This window comes from Nerophis lumbriciformis, linkage group LG28, assembly GCF_033978685.3.
Source record: "Nerophis lumbriciformis linkage group LG28, RoL_Nlum_v2.1, whole genome shotgun sequence".
Taxonomy (NCBI): domain Eukaryota; kingdom Metazoa; phylum Chordata; class Actinopteri; order Syngnathiformes; family Syngnathidae; genus Nerophis; species Nerophis lumbriciformis.
The window spans coordinates 2,252,002-2,279,265 of NC_084575.2; the positions used below are offsets into that span (position 1 = coordinate 2,252,002).

The following is a 27,264-nucleotide window of genomic DNA, read 5'->3' on the forward strand; positions in this document are numbered from 1 at the left end:
GTCGCTGTTACTACGTCCCTGAAGTGGGTCCATTTGTTTGGTGTACTGCCTGTAAGGGGTCCTTTTGAATCCAATTCTGGGTCCAAGCTGGTGGGAGAGGGAAGTTTGGCTGTATTAAATGATGCTTTAATAACCCATGCCTATACTTTTATGTGGTACTCATTGGGCTAAATCCAGAACCTTGGTTATTAGTTTTCCTGCCATCTTATGTGTCTTAAACAAAATTCTTTGAATCCTTAAACTCCCCCAGCCGGATACTCACCAGAACCCCCTTAGTCCAGTACATCACCCTGGTCTTGCAGCAACTCCACTGGCTCCTCGTCAAAGACCGTAGCCAATTTAAGATCATTCTTATTTTCAAGATTATCCACAACCTCGCCCCGTCATATCTTCATATCTTTGGAACTTTAAAAGTATTTGAAAACGTGACGTCTTTGAAGGACAAACTTTTAAATACTTTTTGGGAGTTGCTTGTAGATGTGCAACATGTAGAAGTAAGACCTATGCTGACCCGCATGTATCAAATAAAGTAGAGGAATGTAATACAGTTATTTCTGTCAGGAGCTGGAATGCAGCTTAGCGACGTGACCCCAAGGATGCAGAGAAAATACTCACATGGAGGGGAGGAAAGAACAGAAAACTCAACCACAATAGGAGTGAAGGAAAACAAAAGAAGGCGAGTGCAGAAGTAAATGCACAAGAGACGGAACTAATTTTGTACCGGAAACATCACACGTACGCGAAGCAATGATCCGACGCTGTCTGGTTGACAATCTGGACTGAAATAGGAGATTGATTGTCAAGTGGGTACAGGTGTGTCCCGGTTGCATATCAGGCAGCTGGTGTGGAAGCCTGTGAACAGCACGAGCAGGCCCGGCCCTAACCAATCTGGCGCCCTAGGCAAGATTTTAGGTGGCGCCCCCCCCCCCACATCGGCAGTGAAGTGTATATACTCACAAGAACCCGAATAGCTTTGTCTTTGACCTTTTTTTTTTACTTACAACTATACCTAATATATAAAGGGGTGGACAAGTGACTATTACCTGCAGGGCAAACATTAGCTAACCAGAAGGCAATAACAATGTAAACAAAAAACACCTGCTTAAAAGATCTAATACAAGGAATGTAAGGTGGGAGTACTGTAATTACCTAACGTTACATTATTATTTTCCATAACAATTTAGCCCCCTCCACAATATTAACCCGACGTTAAAACAGAACTAGCTATTTATTGATTAGCAATTGCCGAATCATGTAGCATTAGCTTAATGCTAAAAAGCCAGGTTACTATCACATTCTGTAACAGACAAATCATTTCATGTAGGCTAACGTTACCTACCTGCTACTTCTGTCTTTTCTCGTTTCTACTCCTCTTCTTTTCTCTTTTTTCTTCCTTGGGCACCTGACAGTTTTGGCCGTTTTGACATCTTGTGTTGATTTTTTGATGTGGTGACGTCCAAAAAGAGTCATGATACGGGAAGGGAGGGGGCGCACCGTGCGGGGGATGGGGGGGCATAATGTTGTGACAAATAATATTTCTATTAAATAGGCTTTACTTTGCATTTTAATTAACGTGGGATTATTTTTTGTATTTAGAAATAATAGTACCAACTTTTTTTTCTTTTCTTTTTTTCTCCAACATTTGTGGCACTGGCGTGGCGCCCCCTGATGGGCGGCGCCCTTAGCATTTGCCTATATGGCCTATGCCACGGGCCGGCCCTGAGCACAAGGAAGTGAAAAACACCAAATAAGGGCACAGGACAGGACCTTATATACCACATACAGATAACAGGCAAATTTAAGTCCAAAACAGTTACAAAGATGTAACAATTTCCTCACTTTCGGACGAAGATATAAACCGCTATTCTCTCTGGTCGGTGGAACCAATCAGATTTTAGGACCCGCCCACTGACTTCGATGGCTGAGTTTGAAAGATAAAATACATTTATGTATTTAATTCCATTTGTAATGAATTATCATATTAAGTAATTATTTAAAGATGTATTTATTTGTTTTGTTTTTGTCCCATTTGACCCTCCATATTTTTGGAACAGCAAGACTTCCACAATATGGACTCATTTAGCCTTTTCAAATCAAGAACACACTTATTCCAGAATACTTATTCACTTTCATTTAAGCTATTTCTAGTTTCTTGTCTAAACTGACATGTTCTGTTTTATATTGTTCAATGTTGTAATGTTTGTATCGTCTCCAGAGAGGCACCTTGTAAATAACATTGATTATTATTATTTGTATTATTCCTTAACAGAGGATTTGGTCCTTTCACATCATCTACAATTTTTTTTTTTTCCTGATAACTTTTTTTTTTGTAAAACTAAAATGGCGGAGATTTACACATTTTTTGTCATGTTTATTTTCCTAGCTTCTTTCAAGCCAAACAAAGGAAATAAGATTATTTTGCCAGAGCACATTTGTATCACTACTAGAGGTATTTTGTCAAAATAAAGGATTTTGCGTTTTATTTATATGAGCAGCAACATTTCAATGGTACTATATGTAGGACTTTACAATACTGTACTGCCATCTACTGGTGACTTTTGGCTACTGCACGATAAATTGACGTGTCGGCGAGAGGCAGTAGCTTAGTTTCACTTTCACTATGCCTTTTACCTCATTGTCATCAGAATAAAACACGGAACCAAAATGTATCGTTTTATTGGTGAATAATATAACAATATATACATAATTTTAGTTATTGAAACAATTACTACAAAATAAAAAATAAAATCATTTTATGACAAACAACAGTTTTAACAAAGTCAATAATGCAAAATAAATGTAGAAAATCAAAAAGTGATCACGCTCCTGATTTACTACAAAGCTTTGAGTCTTCTGCGCATGACACATCTCGCGAGAGCAGAGCAGTCGTAGACGAGAGCAGAACCGTCTTGTAACGTCAAGCGTGCCAACTGTCGTGAAAGCACATTGACGCAGAAAGAAGCTAGAAGGACGCTAATAAGTCAGTCTTATTATTTGTTCTCCAGTTTGAAATATTTACGTCGTATAAAATACATCTTTGAGTCTTTATTTTAAGGATAAAATCGTCTCGATGTGCTAGAAGCACTTTGCTGCTTCTCGTGCTCGTTTATTGTTAGTTAGCTTAGCTCGCTAGTTAGCTTAGCTTGTTAGCTGCTAACAGAAGTTATCAACACATCGCTAAGTAGAGATCAAGTGTGAGAGTAAAGTGTTGTGATTGTGTGAAAATGTCTACATTACACATGTTGAGAGCGTTGGTGGATCAGCGACTAACTGCTGCCGTTGAAGAAATATTTGTAGTGTTAGAAAGAACGATAGCAGAATACGAGGCGGAACTTTCTAGAACAAAGGAGGAGAACAAGCTACTATTGGACGCTGTTTTCAAGAAACATCAAGTTGTGTTACACAGAACAGGTTTGTTGACTTCTTACTCTCACATCTTTACTAATTTTATATTTGATTATTAACACCTTTCTTCAATAGATGGTCAATCAGTGGTCTAGTGGTTAGAGTGTCCGCCCTGAGATGGTTAGGTTGTGAGTTCAAACCCCGGCCGAGTCATACCAAAGACTATAAAAATGTGAGCCATTACCTCCCTGCTTGGCACTCAGCATTAAGGATTGGAATTTGGGGTTAAATCACCAAAAATGATTCCCGGGCGCGGCCACCGCTGCTGTTCACTGCTCCCCTCACCTCCCAGGGGATGATCAAGGGTGATGGGTCAAATGCAGAGAATATTTTGCCACACCTACTGTGTGTGTGACAATCATTGGTACTTTAATTTCAACTTAATAGGAAGATGGTTTGTCTTGTGGGGATGATGCAATGCTTTCATTTAGATTCTTCATGAAAACGAGACAGTTTGAGGTTGATGTTCCTCTCAGTTTGTAACAATGTGTGATTGTTTTTGAAGGAGTTATGAGGAGTTTGCATAAGAAAGGCTACACTTTCATCACGGTACACATTCACTGCTCAGTGTTTCCCCCAGAAAATGTGTTAGTTAAGGTGGTGGGAGGGGGCGTCTCCCGGGATAGGCGGCCTGTCGCCACCATCACGTCTCCACCTCATCGCTGCCACCACAGCCTGGGGGCGCAATAGACTACAGACATTGAACACATTGTTTATTAAAAAATAACCAAATAACAATATCTTATAATAAATAAAAATATTAGAGAAATAAAGAAGCCTACAATTTTTGGTTGTGTTTTCCGCTCCATTGGCAGAATGGCGATATACGATATATATCTCCATATTTTTCCGTAAAGTACAAACAAAACACAAAACAGTCCTAGTTACCTGAGATACTAAGTATGTCATTATTAGTAAGTCAATATTTTGACTTAGTAATTTGATGTTAGTTTGTCTAAATTGTCAGACGATTGCTTCTCTGATGTCTCCATCATGTCCAGAAGTCTCTTCTTTATCTGGACGTCGTCTTCTACTGCATTCAGCAACTTTGTCTCCATTGGAAGTTTTCCTTTTAGTCTGTCCTGCTTGTGGCTGTTGAGTTTTGCTTAGTGAAAAAAAAAGAAATTATGAGGATTTTTACAAAATGACATTCAACAATCATGAATACATTATTTGGGATAAAGCCACTTTAGCACAGGTGTAAGATAGTGACATGTTATTTGCAACATGTCAAATGGCCCTCAACATCGTCAGGAAACAATGTGTGTCAATAAAACACTTCGAGGTATTTAAATTTTGACAAAAAAAAAATATTGAATGCAACTGCAGTTTTACTTATCTCAATATTATTTATTACAAGAAACTACTCAAAGCATTTTTATTACAAGCCTATTTAAATACATGTAAAACAGCTGAACTTTAATATATGCTTGCCATCTTGACTTCTGATTCCAAAGCAAGTATATTTGTCACACTGTTGTCAAACAATGATCATATTCAAACAAATTTGATTCCACATTGTTGAAAGTGGTCATCTGAGAGCATTTGGAAATGCAGTGCAGTTCATATAAAAATGTTTTGATGCCACATCTATCTGCCTTTTAACAATATTACTTACTAGCAATGAAGTTAGCGCCCACATACCTGAAGTAGAGCTCTTCTCTCTTTCACCACAGAAGATTGTGGATTTCTCCTATTGGAATCTTGCTGCTCTTGTACATCATTGGGCATATTTTTGTCTGTGACCAGGCTGTCAAGGGTGAATGGAGAATCCCAACTCCTGTGAGAGCTTGTGTCAATATCTGATGCTTCTATTCCAAATGGAATGGACATAGTTGATGGAGAACCTCCCCAGATCTGCTGGCATAGTTGGAAGTACAGCAAAACAACTCTAGCGTAACCATTTCTTCCACCTGCGTCCACTGCTTGTCTGTACTTTCCACCAATCACTTTCAGTTTAGTGTCGATAGTTGTTTTTGTCATGTCCTCTTTCCGATGAGGATATTCCTCAGATGTCCCTCTAAGTCCGTATCGTTCCAAAATAGAGTAAGATTGTCACCATACTTGGACTGGTAAGTTTCCCAGTCAACGCTTTGTTGAGTTTTGCTAACTTTAAGCTCCAAAACGATGTTTAAAAGTAGCTCTACTTCTCTGTCAGTCCACATAGATAATTATTTCTTGCCGTGACCCACCATTTTTTCTATATGCCGCCTCTGGAAATGACGTTTTGGAGGTTTCTGATTGGCTAAAATGATCTTAAGTCCTAGGCTACAGCGCCCCCAGTATTTTGGCATGCGTATGACACTTAGTGTATGCGTTTGCTTGGGGACAGTAATAGTTGTTTTAAATGCGCACGTGTGGCTGGAGACCTTAGTTTAGGCGGTGGCTCTTTGTTGTTAAGGCGGCCGCCTTAACAACAAAATGCTGTGGGAAACCTTGCTGCTACAAGAAAGCCTGAGATGGTTTCAGTTGAAATATTTTTTAACTCACATTACTATGTAGAAATTAGCATTTAAAATACAAATATACTGCAAGAAAATAAATGAAATTATAATTTACAATAAGCAAAAGGCTTTGTATAGTCCCAGTTACGAGTAGCCGCAACCTGTAATGTCTTCTCTTTTTGATAGGGAGTTCCACATTTTGGTGGGATAGCAGGAAACGGATTTAGAACCTTTTTCGTTATGAAATCTGGGTTGAATGTCATTTGTACAACTACCTCTAGGTAGTTGCAATACATGGGTATTTTAGTGGTATGGTGTATCAATCAATCAATCAATCTTTATTTATATAGCCCTAAATCACAAGTGTCTCAAAGGGCTGCACAAGCCACAACGACATCCTCGGTACAAAGCCCACATACGGGCAAGGAAAAACTCACCCCAGTGGGACGTCGATGTGAATGACTATGAGAAACCTTGGAGAGGACCGCATATGTGGGTAACCCCCCCCCTCTAGGGGAGACCGAAAGCAATGGATGTCGAGTGGGTCTGACATAATATTGTGAGAGTCCAGTCCATAGTGGATCCAACATAATAGTAAGAGTCCAGTCCATAGTGGGGCCAGCAGGACACCATCCCGAGCGGAGACGGGTCAGCAGCGCAGAGATGTTCCCAGCCGATGCACAGGCGAGCGGTCCACCCCGGGTCCCGACTCTGGACAGCCAGCACTTCATCCATGGCCACCGGACCTATGCCCCCCCCCCTCAAGGAAAAGGGGAGCAGAGGAGAAAAGAAAAGAAACGGCAGATCAACTGGTCTAACAGGGGGGCTATTTAAAGGCTAGAGTATACAAATGAGTTTTAAGATGGGACTTAAATGCTTCTACTGAGGTAGCATCTCTAATTGTTACCGGGAGGGCATTCCATAGTACTGGAGCCCGAATAGAAAACGCTCTATAGCCCGCAGACTTTTTTTGGGCTCTGGGAATCACTAATAAGCCGGAGTTCTTTGAACGCAGATTTCTTGCCGGGACATATGGTACAATGCAATCGACAAGATAGGACGGAGCTAGACCGTGTAGTATTTTATACGTAAGTAGTAAAACCTTAAAGTCGCATCTTAAGTGCACAGGAAGCCAGTGCAGGTGAGCCAGTATAGGCGTAATATGATCAAACTTTCTTGTTCTTGTCAAAAGTCTAGCAGCCGCATTTTGTACCAACTGTAATTTTTTAATGCTAGACATAGGGAGACCCGAAAATAATACGTTACAGTAGTCGAGACGAGACGTAACGAACGCATGAATAATGATCTCAGCGTCGCTAGTGGATAAAATAGAACGAATTTTAGCGATATTACGGAGATGAAAGAAGGCCGTTTTAGTAACACTCTTAATGTGTGATTCAAACGAGAGAGTTGGGTCGAAGATAATACCCAGATTCTTTACTGATTCGCCTTGTGTAATTGTTTGGTTGTCAAATGTTAAGGTGGTATTATTAAATAAATGTCGGTGTTTAGCAGGACCGATAATCAGCATTTCCGTTTTCTTGGCGTTGAGTTGCAAGAAGTTAGCGGACATCCATTGTTTAATTTCATTAAGACACGCCTCCAGCTGACTACAATCCGGCGTGTTGGTCAGCTTTAGGGGCATGTAGAGTTGGGTGTCATCAGCATAACAATGAAAGCTAACACCGTATTTGCGTATGATGTCGCCTAGCGGCAGCATGTAAATACTAAAGAGTGCAGGGCCAAGAACCGAACCCTGAGGAACTCCGCACGTTACCTTAACATAGTCCGAGGTCACATTATTATGGGAGACGCATTGCATCCTGTCAGTAAGATAAGAGTTAAACCACGACAAAGCTAAGTCTGACATACCAATACGTGTTTTGATACGCTCTAATAAAATATTATGATCGACGGTATCGAAAGCAGCGCTAAGATCAAGAAGCAGCAACATGGATGACGCATCAGAATCCATCGTTAGCAGTAGATCATTAGTCATTTTTGCGAGGGCTGTCTCCGTAGAGTGATTTGCCCTGAAACCGGATTGAAAAGGTTCACAGAGATTGTTAGACACTAAGTGTTCATTTAGCTGCTGTGCGACAATTTTTTCGAGGATTTTCGAAATAAAGGGAAGGTGGGACACCGGTCGGTAGTTTACCATGAGGTCAGGATTTAGGTTAGGTCTTTTGAGCAGAGGATGAATAACCGCTTTCTTGAATGCTAGGGGAACAGTGCCAGAGGAAAGTGATAAGTTTATAATATTTAGCACTGATGGACCTAATAATACAAAAAGCTCCTTGATAAGTTTCCCAGGAAGTGGGTCAAGTAAACATGTTGTTTGTTTTATCCCACTTACACGCTGTAATAGTTCCTCTAATGTTATTTCATCAAAAAGAGAGAGACTATTTTGTATTGCAGTATCCGTCGTAGATACAGTTGTATCTGTGTTCATAGAACCCAGTTGTAGCTGGGATGCGTTGTCTTTAATCTCCTTTCTAATGAGTTCAATTTTCTTATTAAAGAAATTCATAAAGTCATCTGCCGAGTGGGTGGAGCTATTGGGAGGAGTCCCTTGTTGGGTTAGCGATGCTACTGTACTAAACAAAAATTTAGGGTCGTTTTTGTTGAGGCGGATGAGATTTGAGTAATATTTAGCTTTAGCTAAGGTAAGCATGCGTTTATACGATATTAAACTATCACTCCATGCTTGATGGAAAACCTCAAGCTTGGTCGCGCGCCATTTGCGTTCCAACTTTCTACATGATAATTTATGAGCTCTGGTTTCCTCTGTAAACCATGGGGTGCGTCTTTTAGGGGCCCTTTTTTGTTTTAGCGGTGCTATACTATCAATGGTTTTGCGCAGGGCATTGTCAAAGTTGTTAGTGAGGTTATCAATAGAGCCGACATAATTTGGGAATGGTGCCATTACCGAAGGCAGTAGGTCAGCAAGAGTCATCGTCGTGGCGGCATTAATGTTGCGGCTGCTATAGCAGTTATTATTATTATTAGTTTGTTGACAATGAGTCAGAACTTCGAATTTTATAAGGTAATGATCGGACATTACTTTAGTATACGGGAGTACCATAACTTTGGAGGTGGTGACACCCCTGACCAACACTAGATCTATCGTATTGCCGTTGCGATGCGTAGGTTCATTTATTATTTGTGTAAGACCACAGCTATCAATTATAGTCTGGAGCGCCACGCACTGAGGGTCCGATGGGGTATTCATATGGATATTAAAGTCCCCCATTATGATTATATTGTCTGCGTGCGTCACTAGATCAGCAACGAACTCTGAGAATTCATTAATAAAGTCCGAGTAGGGCCCTGGGGGGCGGTAGATAACAGCCATATCGAGAGGCAGCGGTGCGACAGACCTCATAGTAAGCACCTCAAACGATTTGTATTTATTATTTAGGTTAGGGGTAAGGTTAAAGTTTTCATTGTATATTAGTGCGACCCCCCCACCCCTTTTAAGGGGACGGGCAATATGCGCATTCGTATAGTTAGGAGGAGATGCCTCATTTAGCGCAAAAAATTCGTCTGGTTTGAGCCAGGTTTCGCTAAGACCAATGACGTTAAGATTGTTGTCTCTAATGACTTCATTAACTAATAACGTTTTGGGAGACAATGATCTTATGTTTAAAAAGCCCATATTATAAGTATTGGGCTGTTTTGACGAGTTTTTGTTTAAATTATCCGTAGTAGAAATATTAATAATGTTGCGTTTATTATACGTAGTGCACTTTAAATAGTTTCGACCATATCTAGGAATTGATACGACGGGAATTTTCAGATTGTTTGCTTGATGCTGCGATCGACTGAACGCATCATGATTTGCCACCTCAGTAGAATGCATATCTACCCCGGACACATTCACAACAGAAAACACATTATGTGAGTTGTGTGTTATTCTAAGAAAATTGCTATGCGTACAGGAATTATCCAGCCTGGCGCTGGCTAGTTCTAGCTTAACTGACTCCTCACCCGGACTAGCAGGCTCTGTAATTGCCTGTGACCGGGCTTGCTCTAGTGTAGTTAGTCAAATGTGACTTAAACAGTAGTCTATATTCTTAGACAGGATGATGGCGCCTTCCTGGTTAGGGTGAAGGCCGTCCCTCATCAGCAAGCCTGGTTTGCCCCAGAAAGAGGGCCAATTATCAATAAACGTTAGTCCCTGTTGTCTACAGAAGCTAGCCAGCCACTTGTTAAGCGAGACTAATCTGCTATATCTCTCATCATTGCCTCTCGCAGGCAGGGGGCCAGAGACAATTACTCGATGCCTGGACATCTTTCTAGTGAGATCACAAGTCCTGGCTATGTTTCTCTTTGTAATCTCTGACTGTCTCATTCTAGTGTCATTGGAGCCAACGTGTACAACTATATTCGCATAACTAGTGGTGCGATTAGCCTGTCGTACGTGTTTACTAGGCCTGTTGCGAGTTAGCTCCCTAAGATTAGCCTCTATGTCAGGTGCTCGGGCCCCCGGGATGCACTTAATTGTGGCTGGTTTGCTAAGCTTTATGTTTCGGGTGATGGAGTCCCCTATGACTAAGGTGTGGTGCCCGGTAGACTGGGGTGTAGGACTAGCTAAAGAGCTAAATCTATTATGCGTCTCAACCGGTACACCGTAGCTTGTAGGCCGCTTAGGACTGCTACAGGCTGGGCTAGTTAGCTCGCTACAGCTAACGCTAGCAGATGTGTCCGCAACATCTAAAGTTACGAGATTACTCTGCTCTAACTGGCGGACACGGCCCTCTAGCAGAGCCAGCCTCTCCGTGAGTAAGGTGCAAGACGCGCAGGAAGCCATACTCACGGTGTTTTCTGTCACCGAGTGAAGTTCCTGCTGTCTTCCGAGAAGTCCTGGTCACGGTGTGCAGGAGTAGACTCCTTCTGACCGGCGCCCGGCGACGCCTTTCTCCGCGCTAGCTTCGTTAGCTTAGCAGCTAGCTGCTAGCTAGCTGCGGGACGGGTGGAGAGACAGAGATCGGGTGATTTGCAAGTTAAATAGTACTACTAAATATGTTGAGAAAGTAATAAAGAAAGCTGCAGAACAATTTAAAAGCACACAAATAGAACGATACTTAGCTTTTTCGAAACAGCGAGCAGTCAGCGAGCAGTCACGCACGGTGGTATCTTGTACACCAGACCAACTGCAAGAAGCTGTACTCTGAAATGGTTGGTGGAAAGGTGAGCCTGAGATGGACGGTTGAGTAGAAGCCCAATCATTTTGTTTTGGCTGTCTGGAGTTTGTTTTTCAGGGCTTTTAAGGCATCACGGTACCAAACATGAACTCTGTAGTCAAAGTGGGGTTAAATGAGTGCTTGTGTTAGAGTCTTAAGTGTATTTCTACCCACCAGCGGGGTGATCCTACTATGTAAGAACTAGGGTTGTACGGTATACCAGCATTCGTATAGTACCACGATACTAATGAATCCTATTTGGTACTATACCGCCTGTAAAATATACTACTTCTATGATTATATCAATATTTTTTGGCATCACAACATCTTCTTTTGTTTAAAAAAAATTATATTATGTTTATAAAGTCAGTAAATATGTCACTGGACACATGAGGACTTTGAATATGACCAATGTATGATCCTGTAACTACTTGGTATCAGATTGATACTCAAATTTGTGGTATCATCCAAAACTAATGTGAAGTATCAAACAACAGAAGAATAAGTGATTATTACATTTTAACAGAAGTGTAGATAGCACATGTTAAAGCAGAAAATAAGCAGATATTAACAGTAAATGAAGAAGTAGATTAATAATACATTTTCTACCACTTGTCCTTAATAATGTAGACAAAATAATAGGTAGATAAATGACACAATATGTTACTGCATACGTCAGCAGACTAAAATAGGAGCCTTTGTTTGTTTACTTACTACTAAAAGACAAGTTGTCTAGTATGTTCACTATTTTATTTAAGGACAAACTTTCAATAAGAAACTTATGTTTAATGTACCCTAAGATTTTTTTTGTTAAAATGAAGCCATTAATGCACTTTTTGTGGTCCTTTCTATTTAGAAAAGTATCAAAAAGTATCGAAATACATTTTGGTACAGGTCTCGGTACCAAAATATTGGTATCGGGACAACACCAGTAAGAACAGAATTCATCAGTTGATTATTTGACTACCTTAGTAGTAATTTTTTCACTGGAGAGATTAGTCTCTACGATGCAGCCAAGATAGGTACCGTATTTTCCGCACTGTAAGGCTCACCTAAAAACCTCAAATTTCCTTAAAAGCTAACAGTGCACCCTATAATCCGGTGCGCCTTATATATGGACCAATATTGAGCCACAACAGGTCTCGCAACTACGGTAAGCAACCGCCGACTTCATTTTCCCCCGTAGAAGAAGCAGTGTGCTACGGCTGCTTACCGTAGAAGAAGAAGCGCTTCTTTTTCTACGGGGGAAAATGAAGTCGGCGGCTGCTTACCCTAGAAGAAGAAGTGCTTCTTCTTCTATGGAGGAAAATGAAGTTGGCGGCTGCTTACCGTAGAAGAAGAAGAAAAATGGCTCCTATTAAGAGACACATTTACGACACAGAGTTCAAACTCAAGGCGATCAGTCACGCAGTAGAACACGGGAATAGAGCAGCAGCGAGATAATTTAACATAAACGAATCAATGGTGCGTAAGAGGAGTAAGCAACATGATGACCTGCGCCAAGTAAAGAAGACTAAACAGAGTTTCCGAGGGAACAAAGCGAGATGGCTACAGTTGGAGGACAAAGTCGCACACTGAGTTGTTGAACAGAGAGCAGCAAGTAGCAGTGTTAGTACGATCACTATTTGTTTTGTTGACATTCCCTTTAGCGCAGCTCCATCTAATGGATGCATAACGTAACCCCAGCCTCTACTGTAGCGTCTATTCTATGCGCCTTATAATGCGGTGCGCCTTATATATGAACACAGTTTTAAAATAGGCCATTCATTGAAGGTGCGCCTTATAATCCAGTGCGCCTTATAGTGCGGAAAATACGGTAATCAAATTTTTTTTTGTTATAATGTCGCCCACTTTGACTGTGACGTTATCTACTTTTCTGAGGTTAGGAATTGACCCAAAAACCTGTGTACTTGCAAGTACCAGGCGAGTCTTAATTTGCCAGTTTGTCATTGAAAGCCTTGCTAGTGTTGGTCTTGAGGATTGTAGCTTTGCTTGTTTTGTGGCCATCAGCCTCGGTTCTATGTTCTTTACGGGTACAGAAAATGATGGAATGATCACTTAAGCCGCATACAGTAGTGTGGGGATTATAGACTGGTCAGAAGTAACAATGAGGTCTATGAAGGTTTAAAAAGACTCACTCACCCTGGTAGTTTGCTTAATGAGTTAAGTGAGACAATGTTGGTGGCACAGCTTAGTGAAGGTTTTAAAAATGGGTGTATCTTTTCGGTGCCTATCTGTGTTCCAGTCCTCAAGAAGATGTAAACCTGTATCAACATTCATCGGGCCATCCATTTTCTACCGCTTGTCCCATTTGGGGTGCTGGTGCCTATCTCAGCTGCATTCGGGCGGAAGGCGGTGTACACCCTGGACAAGTTGCCACCTCATCACAGGGCCAACACAGATAGACAGACAACATTTACACACTAGGGACGATTTAGTGTTGCCAATCAGCATATCCCCAGGTGCATGTCTTTGGAGGTGGGAGGGGCCTATCCTCAGGTGCTTGTCTTTGGAGGTGGGAGGAAGCCGGAGTACCCGGAGGGAACCCAAGCAGTCACAGGTAGAACATGCAAACTCCACACAGAAAGAGCCCGAGCCCAGGACCTTTGTATTGTGAGGCACACGCACTAACCCCTGTTCCAACCCCTGCATCAACATGTTTACACAAAACTCACACACTCACCAAAAACATTTTATACTGTAATCAAATCTAATTAATTATAATTTCACTTCCTGATTCTGACCAACGTGTATCAATAAGTGAAAGTAAACATTTATTTTCAGTTACCAAAGTAGTCAACGCTTTAAATTAATTAAAAGAGCATAAAGGTGACTGACTTTCCTTCAGCGTGTCGTAGATGGTCTCCAATTCCTAAAGAGGAATTGTTGATGGAGATTCCCCATAAAAACACCACATAGTAAATCATGTTTTGGTAAAAGTTCCTTTTGGCCAAGCCAACAAAATGACCACAAAAAAGTATTTTGCATGATGACAAAAACATACCATTTAAGTGATTTTGGAATTAGATTTTTTATTTCCATGATATTTAAATTATGGTAATGACTATGTCATTACAAGATTGTGGTTAAGTTTAGAGATAAAGTTTAGGTGTCATAGACCATATACAGAATAAAATATTTACACACTTTACATCAGTGAGTGTAAAGTTAAGAATGCCTCAATCAATGCTGCCTCGTACTTATAAATACTTTTCAAATTGCCCCCCATCAAATTTTCAAGTCTGTTTTTGTTGTCACTGTGCCACTTTTGAATTCATTTGAGGAAAAAAGGAGGTATTTCCCTTGTTTTTATTGGTTGTTTTGCAACACACTTTTAACGGAAGAACACAAATAATGTCATTGTGTTAACAGTGTCAGTCCAAAACTATTTCTATTCTCTCGTTATCTAATTTACTTATTTACCCAACAGACGTCCAGCAGCCCTCCCACATGAAAGAGGAAGAGGAAGATCCACACATGAAAGAGGAAGAGGAGGGAGAGTGTGTTGTAGGGCAGGAGGAGGATGATGTCAGCAAGTTTCCACTGACTGTTGTCTCTGTGAAGACTGAAGAGCATGAAGACAAAGCACCTGAGTCCTCACAGCTTCATCACAGTCCAAGTAAGCACATATCATTTTATTCTCAGGGCATTCAATCCATCACAACTGGACTGTTCACTTTGTCTTAGAAGACTCATCCAAGTAGGCTTCATCACTTCATGCTCATACACTTCACTGTGGACTGGACTCTTACTGTTATGCTGGATCCACTATGGACTGGACTCTCACAATATTATTTTAGACCCACTCGACATCCATTGCATTCGGTCTCCCTAGAGGGGGGGGGGGGGGTTACCCACATATGCGGTCCTCTCCAAGGTTTCTCATAGTCATTCACATCGACGTCCCACTGGGGTGAGTTTTTCCTTGCCCTTATGTGGGCTATACCGAGGATGTCGTTGTGGCTTGTGCAGCCCTTTGAGACACTTGTGATTTAGGGCTATATAAATAAACATTGATTGATTGATTGATTGAAGTCTTAAATCTAATCATTGGAATTTAGAGGGGAACATTGTAACGCTGGCTTGGGCTAGGCGGGTTAAGAGTGTAACCCGTGTGACAGAAGATGGTTCGTCTAGGAGCCTGAGGTATGAAAGATGACGACAACTAGTTATCTGGTTTTCGACTGCATTAAATGTATTGAAACAAGAATATAAATGCCACAGATGACACAATAGGAAGAAAAAAAATGCCCAAAACAGAAATACAAGATACAGTCCTGCTGCCTTCTCGGAACCAGTTCACAGTTCAGTTCAAAAGGTACGCAAAAGCAACGACTTTCGCGTTAGTCCAAAAGTTCAGTTCAAAAACAAAAGTAATCCAAAAGGTTCGCGGCGGAGGAGAAAAAAATGCTTGTCCTACCGCTTAGTTGTTTAGCTCGCCATTTGTTGAGTTGAGTTTGAAGGTGGATAGGGAGCTCAGGTTGTTTGGGTCAACGGGTATTCCTTCCCGAAAAAAAAACCTGACCTACAAGTCCAAAAAAACAAAGTGACTAACCTAGTTACCTCTTCACATTAAAGTACATTCAATATGTACTTGAAAGCATAATGTAAGCATTTGATTGACCGGAATGACTAATGTTTTGTGCTAATAAACCAATTGATATGACATAATTAATCATGTTGATTAATATACAATCATGTGTCCAATTAAAATGAACATTCATAATACATTTCTAATAATACAGATCATGATTTCTTATCTAAAGTGATAAAACTCAATCATGAATCAATTACAAATTCAATTACAAGTGCACTTATATAACCTAGTTTCATAATCCATCCATCCATCCATTTTCTACCGCTTATTCCCTTCGGGGTCGCGGGGGGCGCTGGAGCCTATCTCAGCTACAATCGGGCAGAAGGCGGGGTACACCCTGGACAAGTCACCACCTCATCGCAGAGTCAACACAGATAGACAGACAACATTCACACTCACATTCACACACTAGGGACCATTTAGTGTTGCCAATCAACCTATCCCCAGGTGCATGTCTTTGGAGGTGGGAGGAAGCCGGAGTACCCGGAGGGAACCCACGCAGTCATGGGGAGAACATGCAAACTCTACACAGAAAGATCCCGAGGCCGGGATTGAACTCACGACTACTCAGGACCTTCGTATTGTGAGGCAGACACACTAACCCCTCTTCCACCATGCTGCCCTAGTTTCATAATAATACTCATTATTAGAAACTCAATATATCATAATTCAAATTCAAGTACTTGTCCAAACATTCAAAGTTGATAACCAATCAAGCAGAGTTAATAAATTAAAGTGTTGCGCAATAACCCAAGTACACACACCTGCGTTCCATCTGAAGCGCATAGTAAAGAGGACCCCATAGGGGAAATGTAAAACGCGAAAAACCATCCACAAAGTGGCTAAAGTATATTAGCAGCGCAAAGCTCTTTGCCACTTTGCTAGACTAAACTGTTGCCTATAAATCGGCTGGATGATCAGAAGAAAATAAAACATAATTACCTGAGTCATGTGACTCGAGTCCATACCTCTGGTAATAATCACTTGTTTTGTTGTTTGATACTTTAGTTTTGGCTGATACTACCAATGTAGGTATTGTTCCAGTACCAAGTAGTTACAAGGGCAGTATCGGTTATACCAATGTGGATACTGATATAAACATTTTTTAAGATCATTGAATGATAACATTTTTGTTCGCAATCATAATCAGACAAAAACACAGGATGGTGGTGTTAGAATATCAATTCAATATTTAAATATGGCTCTGAATGAAATCATTTGGTTTGTGCCCTTAAAGTCTTCCTGTGTCCAAAAACGTATTTCCTGAGTTTGTAAACGATAACAAAATCAACAAAATATATATAATACAAAATATCGATCAAACCACTGTATCGACCTTATACTGATATTATACTTGGTATTGTTACTGTCATACTTACCAACCCTCCCAAATTTTCCGGGAGACTCCCGAATTTCAGTGCCGCTCCCGAAAATCTCCCGGGACAACCATTCTCCTGAATTTCTCCCGATTTCCAGCCGGACTTAAGGCACGCCCCCTCCAGGTCCGTGCGGACCTGAGTGAAGACAGCCTGTCGTCACGTCTGCTTGGCCAACCAAAAAGTAACCACAGAACACTTATACCGTATAGTTTTCTGTGGTTACTTTTTGGTTGGCCAAATGGTTTACGTTGTATTGTGCACCCGTGACGGCAAGTGTGGGAATCTTTTTTTACATTTTTTTATAAAACTTAATTTTTACATTTTAGCATTTACAAAACGGTTGAAAATAATAATCAAAGTAAATACAAAAATACAAAAACAGTACAAAGCATCGCCAGGGGGTTGTAAATTCAAAGTAACTACCGTATTTTCCGCACTATAAGCCGCACCTAAAAACCACAAATTTTCACAAAAGCTGACAGTGCGGCTTATAACCCGGTGCGCCTTATATATGGATTAATATAAATATTTATTTTCATAAAGTTTCGGTCTCGCAACTACGGTAAACAGCCGCCATCTTTTTTCCCTGTAGAAGAGGAAGCGCTTCTTCTTCTATGGTAAGCAACTGCCAAGGTAAGCACCCGCCCCCGTAGAAGAGGAAGCGCTTCTTCTTCTACGGTAAGCAACCACCCGCCCCCGTAGAAGAAGAAGCGCGCGGGTATTACGTTTAATTTCCTTTGTGTGTTCCATGTTGATATAGACTCCATGCGCGCCCACATCACAGATGGTGTCAAAAAACAAGTGAAGCACACAAATACAACACTCGCCGTCATTCCGGGTGGATTAACCAAAGAACTCCAACCGCTCGATATTGGTGTCAACAGGGCATTTAAAGCACGACTGCGAACGGCGTGGGAACAATGGATGACCGAAGGCGAACACACCTTCACTAAGACAGGGAGACAGCGCCGGACGACATACGCCAACATCTGCCAGTGGATCGTAAATGCCTGGGCGGATATTTCGGTCACAACTGTTGTCCGAGCTTTCCGGAAGGCAATGACTTCGACGAGACGGAGCCGGCCATTTTGGATCCCGTATTCGCCCAACTTTTTAATTCGGACACCGAAGGAGAAGAATTCGAGGGATTTATGAATGAAGAATAACTTCAGAAAGTGAGCGTTATGTTTATTTTGTGTGTTGTGACATTAACGTTCAAGCAACATTAAGTTATTGATGTTATTGCTCTGCACTATTTTGAATTTTACAATGTTTGTGATTGCACATTTGCACATTACCGTACATTTTGGGAGTGAACAGAGTTGTTAGAACGCTGGTTTTTAATATATTATTAAAGTTTGACTGACCTATCTGACTGTTTTTTTGACATTCCCTTTAGCGCAGTTAGATGCGGCTTATAACACGGGGCGGCTTATAGGTGGACAAAGTTTTGAAATATGCCGTTCATTGAAGGCGCGGCTTATAACCCAGGGCGGCTTATGGTGCGGAAAATACGGTAAAATAGAATACAATATATATATATATAGATATATATATATAATAAACAAAGTGGAAAGCCATAGGCTCACTCAATATCAGTAAATAACTTAAATTTGGAACACGGCGTCATCGTTTTCACAGCTTTTTGGTTGTTAGAGGTAGAAAGTGTTTTAATGTAGAGTTCTAAATATTTTTTAAAGGCACAAAAAACTGGTCGGGTATTAAGAAACCTACATTTATGAATATGAAACTTAGCTAATAGTATAATGAGGTTGCAAAGGTAAAATTCCTTTTCAAATGTTTTTTCATACAGTGTAAATCCAAATAGCACATCTTTAATGCAAGTGTGGGAGTCGGTTCTGAAGTATGAAGTAAAGAGACGTAACTTTGTCACCTCGCCTGGTTGTTGACTCCAACCCAGAATATTACACTGCACATACCTATGCTCCTTCAAAGGCTGTGCTACTGGCTGCAAAGCATTGCACTTTCAAATACAACAATGAGTAGAGAGGAGTGTCATGTGTGTATATGTGTAAATAAATGAACACTGAAATTCAAGTATTTATTTTATTTATATGGATATATATATATATATATATATATATATATATATATATATATATATATATGCTAGAATTCACCGAAAGTCAAGTATTTATTTTATTTAAATATATATATATATATATATATATATATAAGAAATACTTAAATTTCAGTGAATTCTAGCTATGAATATACTCCTCCCCCCCCCCATCTCCCGAATTTGGAGGTTTCAAGGTTGGCAAGTATGGTTACTGTCGATTTTTGTATCGATCGGTCCACATTTTGTTTAAGGGTTTCCGTGGGTCATTAAAAACAATTAAAATCATTAAATTGACTTTTTCTTAATTAAGGCCTTAAGTGGTATTAAAAAACATTTAATACGATGTCCAGGGGCATTAATATATTAATGTAATTGTAGGCCGGGACCGGTGTACCGTTTTTTCTGGGCCATAGGGCGCACTGGATTATAAGGCGCACTGTCGATGAGCGGGTCTCGTCAGGTCTATTTTCATACAAAAGGCGCACTGGATTATAGGGCGCATTAAAGGAGTCATATATATATTTATATATATATATATATATATATATATATATATATATATATATATATATATATATATATATATATATATATATATATATATATATATATATATATATATATATATATATATATATATATATATATATATATATATATATATACAGTATTTTTTTATTTTTTTTCTAAACGTAAAAGACTTCCTTGTGGTCAGTATAACATGTAATGGTGGTTCTTTGGTCAAAATGTGCATAGATGATCTTTTACACATCATCTTCAAGTCACTTTCTGACAGTCGCTTCAGGATGCACCGTTTTGTGGGCGGTCTTATTTACGCGCCTCACCTTGGACAGCGTCTTCTCCCCGTCATCTTTGTTGTAGCGGTGTAGCGTGTAAGGACGGGAGTGGAAGAAGTGTCAAAAGATGGAGCTAACTGTTTTAATGACATTCACACTTTACTTCAATCAATAACGGAGCAGCATCTCCTCATCCGTGGCTCACTAGTGCATCAACAACGCCCGAAATGTGTCCCGTGAAAAAAAGTCCGACCGGAACTCTCTAATAACCAAAGTTCCTTGGGTGAATAATGTAAACTCCTACACCGGTATGTTTTAGTGCTTTTATGGCGAGTTTACTGAAAGACATAAGTAAGAACTTTACACTACTTTATATTAGAAATGGCAACAGTGGAGGATGAATGTCCCACAACAAGAAGATAGAGAAAAAGAAGAAGCTTAGATAGACTATGGAATCAACACAGACTACAATGGCGGATGTGCGCAAATTTTCAGGACTTATGCAGATCCCAAATACACGTCAGCAGGTACCAGAAGGTAAGACAAGTTGGTTTTGCATAATATTGTAAAACGAAATACCAGATAATGTCTGCTAATGGGTGCCATTTTGTGGTCCTTATACACACACCATAGTAATACTTGTATCTCTGACTACGGTAGCCGTAATGGACCGACAATCCATCAAGTGATGCGGCTTCAAAGTCGTACTAAAACATTTTGACAGATTTTTGAGTGCTGTGTGTAATGTTCTTTATTTTCAATGGAACATTTAACGTTTTAGTGTTATTTACTGGGGTCATATTGCAGTCTACACATATCTTTTATGTGTGACTACCATCTACTGGTCACACTTATCATTACACCATGTACCAAATAAAACTGCTTCGAGGTTGGTAAGCACAACCAGAATTATTCTGTACATTAGGCGCACCTGGTTATAAGGCGCACTGTTGATTTTTGAGAAAATTAAAGCATTTTAAGTGTGCCTTATAGTCCGAAAAATACGGTAAATAAAAATAAACCTAGTAACTTAATTCTTGTCGTCATCAATACATTGCTATGTCCATGTGTTTCCTTCTTGGTCTCTGGATTTTAAATTGGACTAAGAGGTCTCACTCTGTGCATTTCGCTCAGAACCTGAGCATGTTAATTCCACAGCAGACTTACATGAACAAAGTGAGCCTCTTGTCAGTCATTCACAATCTTTGTTTCGACTACTTGCAATTCTCCACCACACGTTTTCCTGTGTGCAGTAGTGTTAGTAGTGTCAGTGTTCATGTTGGAGATGGAACTAGTCATTTTAATACAATGCTGAAGTACAGGCCTCCATATAGCTGACCGGGATATGCCTGTTATATGATTCTTTAATTTTGGGCCTTTTAGAATCAGCATGTCTTCGTCCATTTGTCAAGGAGGTGAAATTAGGTCTGAAAACCTTATGACAAGTTGACTTCATGTCCATTAGGACTTTTCAAAGTGTAGAATACCATCCGCCTTAAACAGAGTATTCTATCTTGAAAGTAAACTGGATCATTTATTTTGTGTTTATGCATGACTTCCTGTCCCACACGAGCAGATTTTAGCTCAATTGAACCACCTCGTTGTGGCGACCACTAAACATAGAAGCCAGGCGGTGGAAACTGACACATTGACTTGAAAACAAAAAAACGTAGCGAGTCTGGCGCCACCGTTCCACATCCAGTGGGTATCCCCGGTTACACTTACAAACGTTGCTTTGCGAGATAAATAAAGAAACCATACTTGGGGTTCAAGGCAAGAAAGCAAAAGGAAATCATTTTTCAACCCACAGCACTCGCAGTGAGCAAACTCGACCACAAGATGGCGCCATCGCAGAGACAACAATAAAGAATACATATTTACAATGTAAACGACCTAATCTTTTCTCCAAGTTTATACATCAGTAACCGACATTAAAATCACAGGGGGCGCTGGAGCCTATCCCAGCTGCAATCAGGTGGAAGGGAATTTTATCGCAATATAGATTTTAGGCCATATTCCCCACCCCTCGTAAAAACTGGTCTTCTTTTCTTGTGAATAGAATCGAATAAAATGCCTTTTATTGTCACTATACACAGGTACAATGAGATTAAAAGCAACTCCAGTATCAGTCTGACAGTCTACAATTATGCAAAACAGGAAGGAGAGAAAAAAAAATATTGCAAAAGGAGGTAAGGTGCATAGTCCAGTCCTGAGAACGAATGTTCAGAATGTGTTGTTTAAATATTATACTATATACATAAATACAGAAGCATTCAGATTGTGGGTGGAGAGTAAAAATTGCACACAGAGAGCTACTAAACTCTAAAATCAGTGCCTATGAGAGTTCACAGTGGTTAGGGCTTTGGGGAAAAAACTGTTCTTGAATATGTTTGTCTTAGACCTGTTGACCCTGTAGCGCTTTCCTGAGGGCAGCAGGTCAAAGCCAGGGTGGGAGCTGTCCTTGATAATGTTGGTAGCTCTCTTCTGAGGCAGCGGGATGTGTAAATGTCTATCAGGGAGTGTAAGTCCCGGTGTGTTCGGCTGAAACAGTCCTGTAGGTCTGACACAGCATTTTCAGGCCAGGTTGTAACTGTCTTTATGGTGGCTCTGACTCTGCGTCTGAGGGGGGAGTAGGCTGGAGAGAGCAGGAGAGAAAGATGGTCTGACTGGCTGAGATGGGGGAGGGGTGTGGTTCTGTATGCGTGCCTGATATTGGTGTAAACATGATCCATAGTGTTCTCTCCTCTAGAAGAACACTTTATAAGTTGGTAAAACTTTGGCAGTACAGTATTTTAGTTGGTCTTATTAAAGTCCCTTACAATAATGTGAACACCATCCGGGTGGACCTGCTGCTGTTCGTTTACGGTGTTCAGCAGGAGAGAGAGCGCTGTGTTCACGTTGGTGTCTGGTGGGATGTAAACAGCCGTGACAAGCACTACAGTTAGCTCTCTCGGTAGAAAAAAAGGCCGGCATCTTACAGACATGTGCTCGAGGTCTGAAGAACAGTGTTGGTCTATGATTGTCCGGTTGTTACACCAGTTATCATGCACGTAAACACAGAGGCCCCCTCCTCTGCTCTTACCAGAGTTCACAGTCGTGTCCCAGCGGAGCAAAGTGTGGCCTGCTAGCTGCAGGCTAGCATTGGGGATCCTCGGGTGAAGCCACATTTCAGTGATGGCCAAAACACAGCAGTCACGAACGTAGCGATTTCCAGCGAGTTGTAATTCCAGGTCGTCCGTTTTATGCACCAGGGATCTGGCATTGCAGAGAAACAGGCTTGATAGAGGTGGCTTGTGTGGTTGTTTCTTTAGCCGTAGCATAACACCGGCCCTACAGCCCCGTTTCTACTTATTCTCCCTTGATGTTGTGCGTGTAGTGAAAGTCTCCGAAGACCGATATCTGGTATTTGACGCCGATATCCAAAAGTGTCTAGCGGGTGTACTGAGTGTACACAGAGCCGATAGTGAAAGAACAGGTAAGAAAGAAGTAGAAAAACAATAAAGAATAGCACTGAAGAGGAGAGCCATGAGCCGCTGCAATTGTGCGCGCCGCCATCTTAAATGTTGTAAAGAGCAGCGTGATTCTTTTCAGGCCAATTCGTACATTAACTTGTTATTTTAAAGGGGAACATTATCACCAGACCTATGTAAGCGTCAATATATACCTTGATGTTGCAGAAAAGGTATATATAGGGTGCGATGTGAGCTGGGCGGAAGCCGAAGGCAGGGCACTTGGCGGTCCGATCCTCGGCTACAGAAGCTAGCTCTTGGGACGTGGAACGTCACCTCGCTGGGGGGGAAGGAGCCTGAGCTAGTGCGTGAGGTGGAGAAGTTCCGGCTAGATATAGTCGGACTCACTTCGACGCACAGCAAGGGCTCTGGAACCAGTTCTCTTGACAGGGGCTGGACTCTCTTCCACTCTGGCGTTGCCAGCAATGAGAGGCGACGGGCTGGGGTGGCAATTCTTGTTTCCCCTCGGCTCAAAGCCTGCACGTTGGAGTTCAACCCGGTGGACGAGAGGGTAGCCTCCCTCCGCCTTCGGGTGGGGGGACGGGTCCTGACTGTTGTTTGCGCTTACGCGCCCAACGGCAGTTCAGATTACCCACCCTTTTTGGATTCACTCGAGGGAGTACTGGAGAGTGCTCCCCCGGGTGATTCCCTCGTTCTACTGGGGGACTTCAACGCTCATGTTGGCAACGACAGTGAAACCTGGAGAGGCGTGATTGGGAAGAATGGCCGCCCGGATCTGAACCCGAGTGGTGTTTTGTTATTGGACTTTTGTGCTCGTCACGGATTGTCAATAACAAACACCATGTTCAAACATAAGGGTGTCCATATGTGCACTTGGCACCAGGACACCCTAGGCCGCAGTTCCATGATCGACTTTGTAGTTGTGTCATCGGATTTGCGGCCTCATGTTTTGGACACTCGGGTGAAGAGAGGGGCGGAGCTTTCTACCGATCACCACCTGGTGGTGAGTTGGCTGCGATGGTGGGGGAGGATGCCGGACAGACCTGGCAGGCCCAAACGCATTGTGAGGGTTTGCTGGGAACGTCTAGCAGAGTCTCCTGTCAGAGAGAGTTTCAATTCCCACCTCCGGAAGAACTTTGAACATGTCACGAGGGAGGCGCTGGACATTGAGTCCGAGTGGACGATGTTCCGTACCTCTGTTGTCGGGGCGGCCGATTGGAGCTGTGGCCGCAGGGTAGTTGGTGCCTGTCATGGCGGTAATCCTAGAACCCGTTGGTGGACACCGGCGGTGAGGGATGCCGTCAAGCTGAAGAAGGAGTCCTATCGGGTTCTTTTGGCTCATGGGACTCCTGACGCAGCAGACAGGTACCGACAGGCCAAGCGGTGTGCGGCTTCAGCGGTCGCGGAGGCAAAAACTCGGACATGGGAGGAGTTCGGTGAGGCCATGGAAAAAGACTTCCGGACGGCTTCGAAGCAATTCTGGACCACCATCCGCCGCCTCAGGAAGGGGAAGCAGTGCAGTGTCAACACCGTGTATGGTGGGGATGGTGCTCTGTTGACCTCGACTGCGGATGTTGTGGATCGGTGGAGAGAATACTTCGAAGACCTCCTCAATCCTACCAGCACGTCTTCCTATGAGGAAGCAGGGCCTGGGGAATCTGTGGTGGGCTCTCCTATTTCTGGGGCTGAGGTTGCCGAGGTAGTTAAAAAGCTCCTCGGTGGCAAGGCCCCGGGGGTGGATGAGATCCGCCCGGAGTTCCTTAAGGCTCTGGATGTTGTGGGGCTGTCTTGGTTGACAAGACTCTGCAACATCGCATGGACATCGGGGGCGGTACCTCTGGATTGGCAGACCGGGGTGGTGGTTCCTCTCTTTAAGAAGGGGAACCGGAGGGTGTGTTCCAACTATCGTGGGATCACACTCCTCAGCCTTCCCGGTAAGGTCTATTCAGGTGTACTGGAGAGGAGGCTACGCCGGATAGTCGAACCTCGGATTCAGGAGGAACAGTGTGGTTTTCGTCCTGGTCGTGGAACTGTGGACCAGCTCTATACTCTCGGCAGGGTCCTTGAGGGTGCATGGGAGTTTGCCCAACCAGTCTACATGTGCTTTGTGGACTTGGAGAAGGCATTCGACCGTGTACCCCGGGAAGTCCTGTGGGGAGTGCTCAGAGAGTATGGGGTAACGGACTGTCTTATTGTGGCGGTTCGCTCCCTGTATAATCGGTGTCAGAGCTTGGTCCGCATTGCCGGCAGTAAGTCGGACACGTTTCCAGTGAGGGTTGGACTCCGCCAGGGCTGCCCTTTGTCACCGATTCTGTTCATAACCTTTATGGACAGAATTTCTAGGCGCAGTCAGGGCGTTGAGGGTATCTGGTTTGGTGGCTGCAGGATTAGGTCTCTGCTTTTTGCAGATGATGTGGTCCTGATGGCTTCATCTGGCCAAGATCTTCAGCTCTCACTGGATCGGTTCGCAGCCGAGTGTGAAGCGACTGGGATGAGAATCAGCACCTCCAAATCCGAGTCCATGGTTCTCGCCCGGAAAAGGGTGGAGTGCCATCTCCGGGTTGGGGAGGAGATCTTGCCCCAAGTGGAGGAGTCCAAGTACCTCGGAGTCTTGTTCACGAGTGAGGGAAGAGTGGATCGTGAGATCGACAGGCGGATCGGTGCGGCATCTTCAGTAATGCGGACGCTGTATCGATCCGTTGTGGTGAAGAAGGAGCTGAGCCAGAAGGCAAAGCTCTCGATTTACCGGTCGATCTACGTTCCCATCCTCACCTATGGTCATGAGCTTTGGGTCATGACCGAAAGGACAAGATCACGGGTACAAGCGGCCGAAATGAGTTTCCTCCGCCGGGTGGCGGGGCTCTCCCTTAGAGATAGGGTGAGAAGCTCTGCCATCCGGGGGGAGCTCAAAGTAAAGCCGCTGCTCCTCCATATCAAGAGGAGCCAGATGAGGTGGTTCGGGCATCTGGTCAGGATGCCACCCGAACGCCTCCCTCGGGAGGTGTTTCGGGCACGTCCGACCGGTAGGAGGCCACGGGGAAGACCCAGGACACGTTGGGAAGACTATGTCTCCCGGCTGGCCTGGGAACGCCTCGGGATCCACCGGGAGGAGCTGGACGAAGTGGCTGGGGAGAGGGAAGTCTGGGCTTCCCTGCTTAGGCTGCTGCCCCCGCGACCCGACCTCGGATAAGCGGAAGAAGATGGATGGATGGATGGATGGATGGATGGATGTTGCAGAAAAAAGACCATTTATTTTTTTAACCGATTTCCGAACTCTAAATGGGTGAATTTTGGCGAATTAAACGCCTTTCTATTATCCGCTCTCGGAGCGATGACGTCACAATGTGACGTCACATCGGGAAGCAATCTGCCATTTCCTCAAACACATTACAAACACTGAGTCATATCAGCTCTGTTATTTTCTGTTTTTTCGACTGTTTTCCGTACCTTGGAGACATCATGCCTCGTGGGTGTGTTGTCGGAGGGTGTAACAACACAAACAGGGACGGATTCAAGTTGCACCAGTGGCCCAAAGATGCGAAAGTGGCAAGAAATTGGACGTTTGTTCCGCACACTTTACCGACGAAAGCTATGCTACGACAGAGATGGCAAGAATGTGTGGATATCCTGCGACACTCAAAGCAGATGCATTTCCAACCATAAAGTCAAAGAAATCTGCCGCCAGACCCCCATTGAATCTGCCGGAGTGTGTGAGCAATTCAGGGACAAAGGGCCTCGGTAGCACGGCAAGCAATGGCGGCAGTTTGTTCCCGCAGACGAGCGAGCTAAACCCCCTGGATGTCTTGGCTCACACCGTCCCGAAGATGATCAAGAGAAGAATATCGACCCTAGGTTCCCTGGCCTGCTGACATCAACTCCAAAACTGGACAGATCAGCTTTCAG

The 27,264-nt window shown here is 42.7% G+C and overlaps 1 protein-coding gene across 2 annotated transcripts in view; it reads left to right on the forward strand.

Moving 5' to 3' along the window:
- The first annotated feature begins 2,936 nt into the window (after positions 1–2,936).
- The window catches only part of LOC140680206 (uncharacterized), a 62,054-nt gene continuing 37,726 nt past the window's right edge, over positions 2,937–27,264 (forward strand). Inside the window, exons 1-2 of one of the 2 annotated variants that reach the window (XR_012051419.1) lie at positions 2,937–3,411; positions 14,466–15,153. Coding sequence is in view for 1 of the 2 variants with exons in the window: in XM_072916652.1 (XP_072772753.1) it covers positions 3,225–3,411 (187 nt within the window). In the remaining variant the exon portion in view is untranslated. Of the gene's footprint in view, positions 3,412–14,465; positions 15,154–27,264 lie in introns of those variants that run through there. The other variant, XM_072916652.1, reaches the window with a different exon arrangement.